Source organism: Hippocampus comes, unplaced genomic scaffold (genome assembly GCF_001891065.2).
Source record: "Hippocampus comes isolate QL1 unplaced genomic scaffold, H_comes_QL1_v1.1 scaffold45, whole genome shotgun sequence".
NCBI classification, from domain to species: domain Eukaryota; kingdom Metazoa; phylum Chordata; class Actinopteri; order Syngnathiformes; family Syngnathidae; genus Hippocampus; species Hippocampus comes.
Window position 1 is genome coordinate 1,432,019 of NW_017805783.1, and position 16,638 is coordinate 1,448,656.

The window sequence follows — 16,638 nt, forward strand, 5'->3', positions numbered from 1 at the left end:
CCCCCCACCCCGTTCTAGTTGAGATGGTATAACCCAAGAGGTGCTTGCTACTGTTACCAGCCATGTCTTCAGTCGTTATTAAACAAACACATGACAGAAGTCCAACAGAGCACGAAAGCAACGCATTCTCGCTGTACATAATCAACTCTTCTCATGCGTAACGAGGCTACCCCTACAACCCCCCCGCCCAAACGAGCATTTGCTACGGAGCAAATTGGAGAGTTCACACGTGCAAATTTACATCGGTGCTGCTCCGCAAATGAGCCTTTGCTCCAGAGCACATTTTTAAACCACCTCCCTGAGGTGGATCAAATTTGCTCCGGTGTAAGCGGTTTTCTGGGGCTACCCCGGAGCAAATTTGCACGTGTGACCGCTCCTCTGGCGCAGCGCCAGCGTAGCACCGGAGCAAATGTTCCCGTTTGAACACCCCTTATGTTGCACATAGAGCACTTTTGACAATAAAGTTGACTTGAACTTGATCTAAGCAGGCACTACAGAGACCCAACTGTATGTCCACAGGCATTAAAACGTCAATTTTCCATAGTATGTCTCCTTTAAGTCTGTCTCATAATTGTTAGAGTGAATGAAAAATGGCCCAGGGGTGTCATTCTCCTCAGGCCCACCATCATGCAGGTTGCCTTCATTTGCGTTGTCGAAGCTGTTCTTGCCGTGGATCTGTTTGAGGTGCTTGCGGAGAACAGGCTTGTGAGCGAACATCATGTCGCAGTAGTTACAGCGGTGAGGCTTGTCGCCGCTGTGCAGGTTGAGGTGATCCAGTAAAGAGCACTTCTGAGTGAAGGTCTTCCCACAGATCTTACACTGGAAGGGTTTGATGCCGGCGTGGACCCGCATGTGTCGATGCAGGTTGCCCTTCTGCGTGAAAGTCTTGCCACACAGGAGGCACATGAAGAGCTTGTGCATCTTGAGGTGGTTGGCGTATTTTTCCAACTGTCGGAAGACACGGCTGCACTTGGGACACTGGTGGTACCACTGCAGTGGTTTGTCGTAGTTCCTCTGGTGACCGCTGGGTTTTTCTGCAGGGTTGGACGGAGAAGAGGGGCTGAAGGCGTCGTCTGGCATGCTCGGGGGCGCCGTCATTTCGCTCCCACGACTGTCCACGGTGGAATTGATGAGGGAATGTTGGGGCTCAGGTGAGCGCAGGGCCGCTAGAGAGCTGCTGGGAAAGGTCGCCTCCATAGACTCCACCTTTACTATGCTTATGTCACTCTCTCCCACGTCATGCCTGGGATGTGTATCGGAGATCTGAGGAGGGGTTTTGGGCTGTATAATGACATCGTCATCATCATCATCGTCATCCTCAGTACTCATATCATCCTCTACGGGCTCCACCTTCTGTATAGTCTGCACCTGGCAGTTCTCATGTTCTCTCACATCTTCCTCCCTGCCGGCTCTTCTCATCTCACCATCTTCCAGCCTGTGAGGAGGCTGTGGCTTGATGAACTTGTTTAGTGCTTGAGTGCACTGCTCAACAATGTGGCCCATTTGGAGGAAGCTGGCCACTGTCAGGTAATTGACCAGCTCTAGTTCAGGAAACTCAAGTTGGCCCGTGTAGCAGGACAGCAGCAGCTGCTGGCCAACCTTTGCCTCCTGGATCATGGAGATCTGCACTTCATTGGAGTCCTGCTGAAGGATGAACTGGTCTCTTAGGAAAGACGAACCAGCAGCAAACACCACCTTATGACCGGAGACTTTGAGCTGGTTGATGCGGACTGTGACGTCACAGAAGCGTCGCTGGTGCCGAAGGAGGTTCATCTTCTGAAGCATGGAGTCGCCAAATGTGGCAAAGTGGAACTGCAGGATCACCTGGTTCTGGGCCATCGTGAGCTACAGGCGGCAAAGATGCACCTGTTGACAAGTATGAACAGCATTGTTGATTTTAGATGCAATGGAAATGTTATTGTGAGAACAAATACAATGTGAATCAAATTAGGTATTTAGTCATATTACAGAGATCCGCAAAGTATTCACAGTGCTTCACGCTATCTGCATTTTGTTATGTTGCAGCTTCATTCTAAAATGGAATACATGTATTTTTTTCCTCAAACTTCTACACACAACACCCCAAAATGTCAATGTGAGAAATGTGTTTCTGAAAACATTGCGAATTTATTTGCAGCCTTAACCAAGAATCTGTGGGAAAGTCAAAATGGTAATGTTAACAATGATGAAGTAAAAGATTTGGTGAAGCAAAATATTCCCCACACAAGGCCTCATGTAAGACTAAATTTCTAATATCTGCTTTAAGAATGATGTGTGGTAAATGCGTAATGTCTTGCACCAGCCAAAACACCTCAAGCATCAGGTGTTCGGAATTTGCCCATCAAATCTGAAAAAACAAACAAACAAACAAAAAAACAACATTAGTGTGTATTTTTCCATTGTTATTACCAAATTTAGCGAATCAACCACAGGTAAAATCTTTCTTGAATAAACATATTTTGGAGGTTTTCCAGTCAGGTTTAGAGATGATACATGGCACTGAGTCAGTTAGGAGTTTTGAATGATGTCCTCCAGCCAAATGACACTGGAGAGTATGTGTGTCTTATTTTTTTTGGATCTAACTGCAGCGTTTGATACAGTGGACCGCAGCATTCTGCTGGCTCGTTTGCAGCACAAGGTGGCCATTAGTGGTAGCGCTCTAGAGTAGTTTAGATCCTATTTGGCTGACGGGCTTTTCTGTGTTAACCTAAGTTGGTCTGATTCACACTCTGTCCCTGTCGTATGGTATTCCACATGGTTCTATTTTGGGGCTCCTGCTGTTTTCACTGTATTTGCTCCCCTTAGGTTCCACCCTAATAAAACATGGCATTTCCCTCCACTACTATGCAGATGACAGTCAGATCTATGTCCTGATCAAAGAGGGTGCGTTCTCCTTAAGACCACGTTTGACATGTCTAGTGGAAATCAAAGCGCGGATGTCACTGAATTTCAGAAATTTCAACAGTGTTTGGTCCCAGTGGTCCTGGTACATTTCACCTTGTTGACCTGGGCTCTGTAGTCCATCCATCCATCCATCCAGTTTGCAATCTGCTTATCCTCATAAGGGTCGCAGGGGGTGCTGCAGCCTATCCCAGCTGTCTTCGGGCAGTAGGCGGGGGGACCCCCTGAACCAGTGGGCAGCCAATCGCAGGGCACACAGAGACGAACAACCATCCGCACTCACACTCACACCTAGGGACAATTTGGAGTGTTCAATCAGCCTGCCATGCATGTTTTTGGAATGTGGGAGGAAACCGGAGTACCCAGAGAAAACCCACGCAGGCCCGGGGAGAACATGCAAACTCCAGGGCCGGAGCTGGAATTGCTGCACTGTGAGGTTGACGTGCTAACCATCGGATCACCGGGCTTCGTAGTATCTTATCTAAAGCCAACTGTCTCGAACTTGGGTTTTAAATTGAACAGTGATTTTAAATTGAACTGGCAAATCGATGCTGTTGTTAAATCCAGCTACTTTCATTTTAGGCAGCTGTATAAGGTAAAGCTCTTCCTTTCTCATTGCACTGAAATCATATTTCCTGCCTTTGTGACTTCTCGGCTAGATTTCAAGGCACCACAGAGCGCTTGAAGGCTGCTTCAAAATAATCTACGAGAGTCTCAAACACAAGTGGCCCCAACACACAAGCTATGAGTTCAACATTCTCCGATGCAAGTTTTAATAAAAGAATGCCTTAACATGATGACAGTCATATTCTTATTGGAACTCTTAACTTCAAGTATGTTTCCTGGAAAAGAAGATGAGTCCATTGAATTTACAAAACACATGCACGTCATGGCGCATGGTCAGGATGGTACCACCTCTGCCTTAATTTGAGCCAGGAAAAATCCTGTAATATCATTTCAAATCTAAATAAAGGTTATTATAATCATTATTAATAAGAAGATATGTACCATATACATATATACTTGTACCGACACAATTATACACAATAACAAAATAATACAAGACTGGTGATCATAATAATTTAAAACAGGCAGTGTTGTTACAACTCGTTATCAAGATTTTGCACTTTTCCTATACCTCACAAAAATGTTGATTTTAGATTTCTTTTTCAACCGGTGTATGTTTGGACATTGTTGTCGGTCAATATTCAGTCAGTTCTAAATTTTCACTCCCTATACAGATAAAAATCACCTTTGCATTGTTGTTCTCGAGTAATTTATCTTCTAAGTTCACAAGTTCCCCTCAAAACATAGTCAGCCTCACCCTCTGAAAGCATATTTTGGATCCTGCCCGGAGGTATGGTTTTTTTTCTCATTTTATACAGTAACTGTACTGTTGTAAATTCCACAAGATCAAACTATTTTAAAAATTGAGGTTGTAGAGGCAGTGCATTTGTATTGTGAAGGTGTCCAACGTTATGATTTGCTCTCCTCTTATAGATCTTTTTTGCAAACTTCTGAATAATAATTTAAATATGGTAGTACTACAGAGCAGTATAAAATGTGTAATGAATACTGGCTGAGAAAATGTTTTACTTTCACCGGGAAGTTAATGCTTTTTGAAAGTTTGGATCTGACATGTTTCATGTGCAGTTTGCAGATTTTATTGTCAACAATTACCCCAAGGAATATAAACTCCTCTACTCGTTCTATTTTCTACATCTTCTATTTGCAATTTTACGTGGTTTACAATTCTACAATTCATTTTGTTTTATTTACAGCCTATTGTTATCAGGCTGTTTTTAGGGTCTTTTGGGGGGTTAACTTCTAATTGAGCTAATCAGTTGACATTTCAGTCTGTAGGTATCTGCAATTCCACTTGAATAGCGACTGTATGTACTTTTGACATCGATACATTCTCATGTGTGACACTTGAGAAACATGAATAATGAAAATAAAGCACGTTGCAAGCAAACTACCATTGCGCTATGGTAATTATACAGGAAATTCAAAGTATTTTGAGGATGCTTTCGAAATAAAATTTGTGACAGCTTCTGAAACATACTGTATGAAACGACATTTTAAAAACTACAGTAGTATTGCAGCTTTTTATAGTACTGTGCCACAAATCATAATTGGTCATTACAGTCCAATGTTTCATTATCGTTATACCCACATAACATGTTCAACTGTGGACATGTTGCCCACGTGAAACGAAAAATTCGCTTGTTTAACAAAGTGCCTGCTCGCCATACAAGACACGAGGTAATGCTACGTGCTAACAATGAAGACCGCCTGTACTCTCCTGCCTCTTAAGCGTTCAGCCGAACCTACTTCCGCATTACGGCAGACCGTAATGCTAACGGCTATGTGGCTAGCTATTATTGCGTTGAACGCTTGAATGATACAGACACACTCACTGTGGTGTTTGAGGTTGTCGTCTCGTAAACAAAACAGTAGTAGGCAGCTTCTTCCTGGCCTGTCCTACCCGTTCCGGCTGTCGTTAGATCGCTTGTGACACCCAAAATATTTTCCTGTCAACGTTAAAAGAGCACACCGCCTCCCCCTGCATTGGAGTATCATTGTACACTACAGCAGATTCATTTTGCAAAGTACATGTACTGTATTGCAGTACTGTACTGCAAATTCATTCAGACAAGTACAAGTACTGCAGAAGGGTTGGTATTTCATTCACCTGGTGCAAATACAGGGCGAGATTATTGTGCTCACTTTTTACGTAAACAAAAAAAAAGCATTTTAAACACAATGTCAAAACATGTTACGTTATTATGTATTGAATATTTATCAATAATATGTTTCTTGTTTTTTCTGGATTTTAGACAGGAGTTACTCTACTTAAAATGTGCAATTGATTCTTGAAAAGGCATTAATGAATGGATTACAGTGTCATGCAAATAAGCACATATATTTTTATTGTCCTTCCCATATTCGATTTGTATTGTCAATATTGAAAGTAAATGAGTGCTTTAAAATATATCAGCGATAAGGCTGTTACTCAATGCTTAATTCAAATATACAGAGTGAAGAAATGAGAGATGTAGAATGCTGAGAGCATCTATGATAGACAGCAGATGTTGAAATCCATTCAAACTGTTTTGTGTATTAAATGTCTGAATGGAACAGCAGATGTTGAAATCCATCCAAACTGTTTTGTGTATTAAATGTCTGAATGCGAACTTGGATGAAAAGCAACAACAATACAATTAGTTACAAGTAAATAAAAACAATATCACTTTATTCACCATAGTGAATACTCAGCAATGTCCAAAATTGATTGAAGTATTTACAATGTGCACAAAATGACACAGTCATTTTTTCTTGAAAAACCTGGAAAATAATTAAAAGTTGATTAAGGCAAGATAAAGAAGTTCATAAAAAAATTAATTCCAGCAAAACAAACAGGGACAAAAAAAAAAACATGACTAAAACTATCACGTACTGTAGTTTATGTGATTGTAATTCAGTTAATATCAGAACCCGGAATCCCCCATCATTGTTCATAGCCTGGATTTAATTAAAAACTAAGTAAAGAAGCGAACCCCGCCCAACATATGTAATTCATCTAAACTGTGAACGCTCTTACGAGGTAAACATCTTTCATGCTCACCATCCTTACCAAGTGTAAGTGCATCCAAGCAAAACCGCTAAAGCGAGTAGTCCTACTGAGGCAGCAGCACACAGAGAGGACATCTTCACAATATAGGATGTACCTATAAAAAAACATAACAGGCTATACATGTATTTGCATTGCAACAAACTCTTACGAGCACCAAACCCCGCAGCTGTGTTAATAATTATTCAAAACAAAGGAACTTAAAACTGCTGATACTCTAGCTATGATGGATATTTACTGTATTTCCTTCTGTATTGAAGACACGTCTTTCAACGACAAAGGCAAACTCTGAGTGCGGGAGTGGAAAAAACATTTCCCATTACCGGTAATTTGAATAAATTTACATTGGAAGAAAAATCTCGCAAATCAGATGCTTTTTGCAATGACTAGGGGGAGAAATCATTTTAAAAATTGCTGTCAAATGAAATTTTGTATCAATAGTGCTCACTCATCATCCCAGAATTTTGCCAAAGTAGTAACTACCGCTACCTGTAACTTTAGCCCACAGGACACAGGAGCTTTTTGAATCCTACAACAAAGAAGAATGAAATAATTTTGAGACCCTGAGTACACATATTTCCATTTTTGTACTATAGTTGCACTCACCCTTTTCCACCGACTGACAGTACGCAAGATGATGTAGTAGTTTCTGCCTTTCTTGAGAGGGGCATTGAAAAAACCTCCATAATAGTGACCATCTCCCACAGTAAAATGAATCTCTCTTCCAACATGGCTACTGCGCATCTGAGCTGCAATGTGTTCCTGTGAGGAACCACTTTCATCCGAAGTCTCTTCATTCACAGGAGACGAACAGTCAAACACCAGAATTCCTTCTAGGGGAAGTATGAACACCTGGTAAAAACTGTCAAATGAAAAGATTGAAAACAACGGTTTTGTATTAGATATCAACAAATGATAGATGTACACTGCACAGATAGAATATGACCGCTTGCACGCGCTCTTGAGATGTAATTCAAAAACGGTATTAAACATTCTTCGCAAAGAATGAGGAATATTAATTCAACAATATGTTCATTATTGTGGGTGTAGTTTGCATTGGTGTGGAGCTGCTGTGGAGAGTCATTCAAAATTGCGTCATATATTTAGCAAATATTCCAGATCCTGTTGTCATGAGATTGTGCAAGTGTCATAAGATGCGGCTGGTCGAGGTAAGGATATGCTATTTGTGTTTTATTGGACATATTATTATTATTATTATTATTATTATTATTATTATTATTATTAGAAACATTTAACCCTTTAAGGGACAGCGGTTACTACAGTGGACAGCTTATTATGTCATCAGGTTACATTGTGCATGAAAGGGTTAAATTGCATTTACCACAAAACAACCATGTACAGTTCAGGTCTGTGTTTTTTTTTTTTTTTTTTTTTTTTTTACCTTATTGGGTCAAGAGTACTGGGTGATCTGCGAAACATCAGAGTTGGTGCAGGAGTCTCATATTCTCTGTAGTGGACATCTGGTACTGCAGGTGCTGTCAAGGTGCCATGTGTATAAATATTATATGATCTAATGTTTTCCATATCACTAGTTATTGGTACAGTGTTTCCAGTTCCAAAATAATTAGACCATTAATGCAGAAAAAAACACAAGAATTTGTTCGGGAATAGCACAATATGTTAAACACTAAATTTTGTTTGAATTGGACGAAGGATTAGAGTGGGGGGGGGGTCGAAACCCAAGAAATGTTAAGATAAAATACATTTTTCTGTTATTAAAAACAAAAAAACTAACTCCACTAAAAAAAATCGCCTCAAAACATCGCTATTTGAATTGAACAGTTCAACTGAAATTAAAGAGGGAGTTTGCAGTTGACAAAAACAAACATTTTGTCACACGAAAACCGTGTGTGACCTGACGGTGGACTATTATTAAACGGACCTTTGAAAGAAAAAAAAAATTCTGGCCTCATTTTATGTCTATAATTTAGTTTTAATCATTATTTTAAAACAGACGCCATGTGAGGAGAACTAGCCAATCAGAGATTGTGGAGACACAGGGGCATGACTGATCTATCTATCTATCTATCTATCTATCTATCTATCTATCTATCTATCTATCTATCTATCTATCTATCTATCTATCTATCTATCTATCTATCTATCTATCTATCTATCTAGCCCCTGAGAGGACAAGATGAAAGAATTCGGTGCTACAACCCTGTCAGCGATACCTGTCAAACTGGTGTTAATAGTGATGGTGGCTGTGAATCCAGCAGACAATGCAGTGATAAAGATGCTGTAGTTTGTGGCTGGAAGCAGGTCGAGACAGACCTCCACTAAGTCTGCCTTAGAACTCAGAAACTGCTTCCTTTTGTCCAAAAAGGCCCTCTCATAGTCTCTGGATCCTACGTAGATCACCTACAATTGAAAGGTAACAATTCATTTGTTTTGGCATAAGTATTATGGTTATAATTTTCTGAACAGATTGTTAATGGTAGGGGCGGAGGTGGGGTGGGGGGGGTTATGAATGCTCACATTTATCTGAGATAACCAGATGATCAGCAGTGTGTACACTCTTTTGCATTACCTTGTACATTTCTGTTTCCTCATCATCCTTCTCTGCACTCCAATGCAAACATTTTTCATTCCAAACAAACAGTTGATTGATGGGCGGCTTGATTTCTGTGAACAACCACAGTTTTACTTCCCCTTTGAAGGGTCGCTAAAACTTAAACGGGACCAGATGTACAATCCTTTGTTGAACTTTGAGAACCAAACACCACATAAATGGCTCACCGATGCATTGGAGCGTAGCTGTCTGCCACACGCCAGAGCTGCTGCACATGGAGACATTGCTGCCCCTCCAGCTGTGATAGCCATTCACACAGCGATGGATCACGACACTTCTGTTATGCAAGACCACCTCTGAGTGGGCAAGGATGGGGACCGGGCCACATTTTGCTGTGAAAACAATGACACTCATTAATCACATCTTGCAGCAAAAAAAAAATCTTAGCCACATCGTGAGTCAATTACTGTTCTCCTCTGTGCAAGATCAGAATAATGAAAACAGATGAAACAAAAAGAAAAGTGTGTTTCTAATGCTCGCAAACAGGAAGTGTTCTGCACACAATTTGTCAAATTGTCACTTGATTAAACAATATGAAACTGAATGCAACAACAAAATAATGTATTTTGTTCGATTTTGATGGTTTACTGCAGCTGCTGCTACAAAAAAAGCCACTGCAGGTGAAAATAATGTTGAACTAAAATATCCCCACCGACCAACCAAAGAAAATCACCAGAAAGAGAAACGTTTTCTAATACTTTCATTGAATCGTTCACATAGATGTGAGACGTGAAAAATGAGAACAGCCTTCACTATGATGCATTTACTGATTTACACTGTGGGAAAAGTCCAACCACATCAATACACATTGTCGAATCAAAAGCATGTCTTCAATAAAAACTTACTTGAAATGGATCTCAAAAGAATGCACTAGATGAATAGATACTGCATATATTTGTAAAAGGACACTCAACTTAATTGCTATACCTTTGCAACGTAATGATACGTTGGCCCACTCGCCTGATGTTAGACATGTGGAAATATTATCTCCACTCTCCTGGTAATGTCCATCCACGCACTCATACAGGGCAACACTGCCAGGACGAGTGGAGCGGTCCCACAAGAGGTTAGTATGGGGGAGGGTTTGTGGGGAGCCACATGTCATTTCTGCACACAGACAACAATGAATGAGACAAAAGCATATTTGGCAACTAGCTTCAACCCTCATGACTTGAGAAACCCCCAACTGACATGAATGTGCAACTGTTTTAATATTTAATTTGGACATTAATCGTTATAGTCACAAAACTCAACCCCAAGAAACAAATAAATACATTCAGTTCTGATCTTCAAACATTGCACCTTCACACCAAAGGTCAATTTCCTCCCACAGTCCATTCTGTCCACATGCCGAGAAGTTCCTCACACCCTTTGTGTCATATCCTTCATCACACATGTAAATAACCACGCTGCCAACATGTGACGTGCCATCCCACAGTCTTTTAGTGTGTGGTTTCAAAACGGGCTCCTGACATTTTATTTCTACAACAAAAAAGATGGCAACTCATTACATGTCAGGAGTTAAGCTAAAACTGACATAGCAATCACATCTTAATACTGAATCACGATTTTCAGCATGATCACCTTGGCAGCGCAGAGAGGGCTTGTCCCATTTTCCAGCGTCAGTACATACAGTTTTATTTATTTCTCCAACACTGTAATATCCAGATTGACACTGATAAGCAACCTGAGAGCCCACAGTGGAGATGCGGTCCCATAACAGGAGTGAATGAGAGATGTCAGGAGGAGAGCCACAGTCAACTTCTACAGAGATGAACAATGACATTTCTTGAATGTGACATCATTTGTGCCAGACCAATTAGTGTAAATCTCTGTCATTACCTTTGCATGAAATGTTTGGCTTTGTCCAGGTACCATTGGATGTGCACAGTGATACGGCATTGCCCTCACTGTGATTAAATCCTTGTTTACAATAGTAGTTAACCACACTTCCGGGGGTGGAACTGCCATTCCACATATGTCCAGTGTGTGGCACTGTATGGGGTTTTCCGCATGATATCTCTTGGAAGATTCAGGCAGTTACACACATTTAGTGACATTGAGACCATAACACCCTTAAACACATAACATACTACATTGTGTATTTTTTTTGTCTGTTTTATGTCACTTGCCCTCATTGGGGTGTGGTGATGCGTTTGAGATGGAGCAGATCAAATTTCACTTCAGGTGAGAGACACTCAAATATAGCTATGTATAATAATGACGATTAACGCCTATGGACAATTGAGAGTATTCAATGAAGCAAAGATGCATGTTTTTGAGACTGGGGAGGAGTCACGCAAGCAGGGGGAGAACAAACAAGCTGGAAGGCCGGAACCTAAATTTAAACACCAACCCTCCCAGTTGTGAAGAAGACTTTCAAAGCAGTTGGTCACCGTGCTGCCGATATTTATACAGTTCTTTGCAAAGTACATAGTTGACCATAAAATGTGCTGGTTTTAGCAAAAAATGTAAACCCATAATCTGAAAGTAATTAGCGTCATCCCCAAAATATTTTTATTGTACTGTAATTTCCAACGGGGGCCACAAAATAAGATATAAGAACTAATTTTGTCTAAATGAAGTTTCTCAATTCACTTCAACAGATCCTTGGCGCCAAGATGACAACAGATGGCTCCAAAGCAATAGAAAAAATTTACTCAGAGACCGTAAAAGGACTTTTCCAAAGCCGAACTGTTGCCCAGAGTTTTACTTGAGTTTGTCAGTGTGTTTGTTAGCAAACTCGCCACTTCCTGGGTCATGGTGGATCACGAACTGATGGGAACATCATTTGGACTCTGGGGGTGTTTAGATGTTCCAATAACTGTTGTGACTCAAATGGTGAAAATAATTTCCTGCATGTGAAATTGACTGCCGTATAAAAAGGAATTAAAAACAACCTAAGAGCCGCCCAAGACTTTAACACAGTACTGTACGTCTTAACTGTGCAAATCACCTTTACAAAGCAGATGGGATGGGATAGTGCACAAGTGATTTTGTCTAGTTTTGCTTCGGGGTGCAGTCGGGAATACAGTTCAGGCCATCAATGTTCAACGAATTGGTGATGGAACCTGTGTGCCAGCCCTTTGCCTCATCTACTGAGTCCACCTGCTGCATACATTGAAACACAGTGACCCCACTAAATTCCCATTTGAAGAAGCGCACTCGGCTGACTTAAGGTTATTCTGTAGGACTTCATACAACAGCCAGAGAGGAACAGGCTTTAGAATCACACGAAGAAAAAAAAACCTACAAGAAGAGTTAGTGTACCTTGGCAAAGCATAGACGCGCCCTCCCACTGCCCCGCAGTGGTGCAGGTGAAGACACTGCCGGGTCCAATGTTATGATAGCCCGAGTTACATTGATACAGCACCTCCGTGCCCACCCTTGAACTCTGATTCCATAGCATGCGTGAGTGAAGGAAGGTGGGAGGAGAGCCACAGTCAATCGCTGAGAGGCAAGACAGTGACACGTGGCATGAAATCACTTCATTGAGTCGACCGCAATTCATGAACATGAAAACCGATAACTGAAAACGGATTAAATCAAACATATGCAGTAGATTCCATAATCCGACTTCATGGACAATAGACCACTCTGTCTAAAATACAAAGGTCATAATCATAAATGAATGAATTGATGCCAAAAACAAAAATGCGGGTGTTTGCATGCAATAGAACCAATATGAATTGCGAATTGGCTCTTTTGCACGTGGTTCGTTACCTTCACAGATCATAGAGAGCCCACGCCACAGTCCGTCAGCGCCACATATTGAAGTGTTTTTTCCACTCCTCCACAGAAAGCCATGGTCACACTCAAATGTGCCCACGCTGCCAAATGTTGTTCCTGTTGCTGACAACAGTACCATGTCCTGTGATGTTGGCTGGCCACAGTCCACCACTGAATTGGGAGATACGCTGTAGTCAAACACACTTTCAAGTCTCTTGGTCACATCGGATCATAATTGACACCCTCACACGAATTGCAAGTTTGAAAAATGCAATTTGACCTTGACACGAAGCCTGGCCTTTGTGAGGGTGAAATGGTTCGTTCCCATTGTGGACTTGATATCCCATCTGACAGCTGCAGTCAAAGCTGCCATCCAGGTTCCTGCACTGACCTCCTTCTCCGCAAATCCCCACCACGCTGCACTCATCTATGTCTGCATAGCCAATAGGAAACAAGCATGTTACTCAACATTCACCTTGCTAGCCTTTAACCGGCTATGCCTGATACGGCCAGATCTGTGATATTAGTTGAATGTAGAAATGGGATTACTGGAGTGCAGGATTTAATTTCTTACATTGAAAACTTTGAATGTGACACACGAGGTTGACTTTTCACTTCATAGTTTACGTCAATGAATTTACCCTGGCAGTGTGTTCCATCATTTGGAATGAAGACTGCCATGTTATTGGAAGCCGTGTATCCAGCCAGACAGGTGCAGTAGTAGCTGCCGTATGTATTGTGGCATCTTGTGTGCTGCCCACAGATCTTCGTGACTCCTATCTGACACTCGTCTTTATCTAGATGCAACAAAACCAGAATGGGCCTTAGTATCAGTTACAATTTAGTGAGATTAAATACAGGAGGTAAAACAAAAAAGAAACACTTTTACTGATGTCGTAATGCTTGATTTTGATTGACATTGCAAAGAGGCATTAACGTTGATTACATGTTCACTTCAATAATCATAAGGATAAATAGTATCGCAATCCTGTTTCGACAGATCACACAAACTTATTTACAGTATATTAACTTTATACTTCTTATTATTCCCTTTTCAGACATGTTAATATGCTGTTGTAGGTTTTTTTTTTTTTTTTTTTTTTTTTTGGTGTGTGTGTGTTTTTACTGTGCCCTGCCATAGGCTGGCAAGCAGTTCAGAGTGTACCCCGCCGACTGCCCGAAGACCGCTGGGACGGGCTCCAGCATACCTTTGACCCTCGTGAGGATAATGGACTATCATGTTTGAACGAAAGCCTTTCGATCAATGATTCATCCATCTTCCTGTCCGTCAGTCCACTAGTCTGAGTATGTTCATGTTGTCATTCATGTTTATACATTCATTTATTCATTCATTATTGTGGTTTGGGTTTTCAGCAGAGTAGAATTTAACCACATGAAATTGTTGAACTATTTTTAGGAAAACTATTCTCATTCCACAGTCGCAGCACTAAGTACCTGTACTTCAAGTTATGTCTTGAGACTGGGATGACATTCTCAGCCAATACACCACTACCAACCTTAATTATGAAACCTCATAATTATCATTTCAATCATCTCTCATGATGCCACTGAAAACTGATATTTCTTTTGATACATCTCTTTCATTCGATCTCATAATTCTCTTACATGATTATGTTTCCACATGACAATGATTCCATATTTGCAAATATAGTATAAATATGTTAAAAGGACTCCATACCAATATACTGTATGTATGGTTAACTGTACACTGAATGTCAAAAATTCCTGTAAAAGTGGAAAGCAGTAATAACTTGATACAATGTCATTTTTAGCTTATCAGGATTTAGATGTTTGATTTGCAGTGAACATTTTGTAATGTAATAATTGAACTGAGTGCACATGGAGTGTGGTTGCACTATTAAATGTGCTCTGCTTCTGTAACCGGCACCTTTTGACACTGTGAAATAAATAATTGTAAATTGATTGTAAAGTCAACATTATTTCCAATTCCTTCAGCCAATAGAAAGCTTTGAACTTGGTGCGGCACTGGAACTAGAAACACTAGCATGAAAAAAAGAAAAGGATATTTTTCATGATGCATCGTTCCTACCTTGGCAAAAGGATCTTCCATTTCCTACAAAGCCATACTTGCAGTTACAAACTTTTCCAGAGTTATCAGGCTTGTCATCACATGTGGCGTTCACATGGCAGCTAGAGCACACATCTGGAGCATTTGCAGCCGCTGGCGCCACTGAGAGGGGAGAGAGCACCTGTCACTCACATCCTTTTCTTGGAGGCTTTGTATGAAACATTGCACAATCCTCAAAAACAGCAGTGTTGCACGAATACGCTCACCTGAACACGCACCACAAAGAAGAATCACGAACACAGTTGTGCTTCTCTCGTCCATCTTCTGCTTAATGACTCCTTGTTGTGGTCTTCATTTCATGAGAAAGTCATCCTCCTCTTTCCCACTTCTTCTTTCATTTTGAACTTTTGTACTGAGAGTGCCCTCAGGACACTGCAGAACTGAGATAAAGTTGGGGATATTCAAAATTGCCAGCTGTACTCTTTTAGCCGGTGGTTTTGTGGTCGAATACAATATGATATGCTGACACATTCAGTTGCATTTCACATGCGATACAATCATGGCATCTTGCACACCCCCGGTGTGAAAGTTGATAACAGGCAAATTCTCACAATTTGGCAATTTCATCCATCATTTAGGAAACTGTTTAAACCACTGCCACTGAACTGAAAAACTTCAAAAATGAACATGCCGGATTAAAAAAAAACAAAAAAAAAACTGTGGTCAATAAAGACGCCTACCACTGCTCGGGGAGCCATAAATGGACGGAAAAATACCTGAGTGCAGTTTACCTGATAGCCTTTTAACCTTGTGACGCAAATATACCTCACGCAACTGTCTGTCATTAGACTTGATAGTAAATGGATGCATCAAGCTATGAGGGTGTGTTATATTGACAAGGGTTTTTTTTTTGGGGGGGGGGGTCTGGTGATGTGCAGTGGGAAGGGGAGATAAGTTGCACGAACTGCTATCTCCCCATTCAGTTGAGTTTTCCTAACTGGTGTCTGTCACTCAAACCCGTAAGCCAGTGCCTCATTTCAGTACCCCCTGCTCAGGACTGATTAAGCCCACAATCTACGCAACTTTGAGAATGTATAAATAACCACCGAACAGCACTGACAAAAACGTTTGCAAATCAACTATGGTTCCCCTGTTAAGTGTACCTTTTAAGTCAGAAACGTCTTCACGCCCATCATGTCCCATTGAGTACAGAATGACGAAGTCAATACCATCTTGCTGAATATGCTGTATTATTTCAGCCATCATAAAAAAAAAATAGATTAATTAATGTTTCGTTGTACTGATATATTCTAATAATTTGAATTGAAAAATTCCATGCAATTGTGTAAACCAGGGTTGCCATCCATTTATCATCCAAATAGCTTTATTATCCATTCTTCCATTTTCTATGCAGTTTATCCTGTTATTGATCAGGTTCATGGGGAGCTGGAGCCGATCACAACTGATTCTGGGCGAAAGGCAAACTACACCCTGGACTGGTCGCTAGTAAGTCTCGTGGCACGCATACAAAAAGACAACCTTTCACACGCTCACATTCATGTCAAAAAGAGGGAAGTGAATGTCAACACCATCAGTGCCATCCGTTTGAGTACACAGTTTCTGTTGGCCTGCCTCATACCCTCATAAAATCAAACAGAGCCCACATCAAAAGTTAACAAGCTTAAACAGAGCACAGTATTTTTTAAATTATAAATAAGAATATAATTCAGT

At 40.9% G+C, this 16,638-nt stretch overlaps 2 protein-coding genes across 3 annotated transcripts; both read right to left on the reverse strand.

Annotated features, from left to right (window-relative positions):
• Window positions 1-522: 522 nt before the first annotated feature.
• zbtb26 (zinc finger and BTB domain containing 26) lies at window positions 523-6,030 on the reverse strand. Its single transcript, XM_019885279.1, has 2 exons — window positions 5,322-6,030; window positions 523-1,866 (listed from the first exon to the last, which is right to left on the reverse strand). The coding sequence occupies exon 2, from the start codon at window positions 1,837-1,839 to the stop codon at window positions 523-525; it is 1,317 nt and encodes a 438-aa protein (XP_019740838.1). The 5' UTR covers window positions 1,840-1,866; window positions 5,322-6,030.
• On the reverse strand, window positions 1,877-15,772 carry susd1 (sushi domain containing 1). Of its 2 annotated transcripts, none has more exons than XM_019885277.1 (18): window positions 15,174-15,772; window positions 14,929-15,069; window positions 13,499-13,654; window positions 13,138-13,290; window positions 12,852-13,028; window positions 12,399-12,578; window positions 10,971-11,150; window positions 10,713-10,892; window positions 10,431-10,610; window positions 10,056-10,235; window positions 9,296-9,460; window positions 9,087-9,181; window positions 8,731-8,917; window positions 7,938-8,031; window positions 7,142-7,397; window positions 7,025-7,064; window positions 6,539-6,632; window positions 1,877-2,347 (listed from the first exon to the last, which is right to left on the reverse strand). In XM_019885277.1, coding segments are annotated over exons 1-18 (2,514 nt in total). In that variant the 5' UTR covers window positions 15,229-15,772; the 3' UTR covers window positions 1,877-2,346. The 2 variants fall into 2 exon arrangements, with proteins under 2 accessions (XP_019740836.1, XP_019740835.1); XM_019885276.1 differs by lacking the exon at window positions 1,877-2,347 and adding an exon at window positions 6,134-6,249.
• Between the last annotated feature and the right edge of the window lie 866 nt (window positions 15,773-16,638).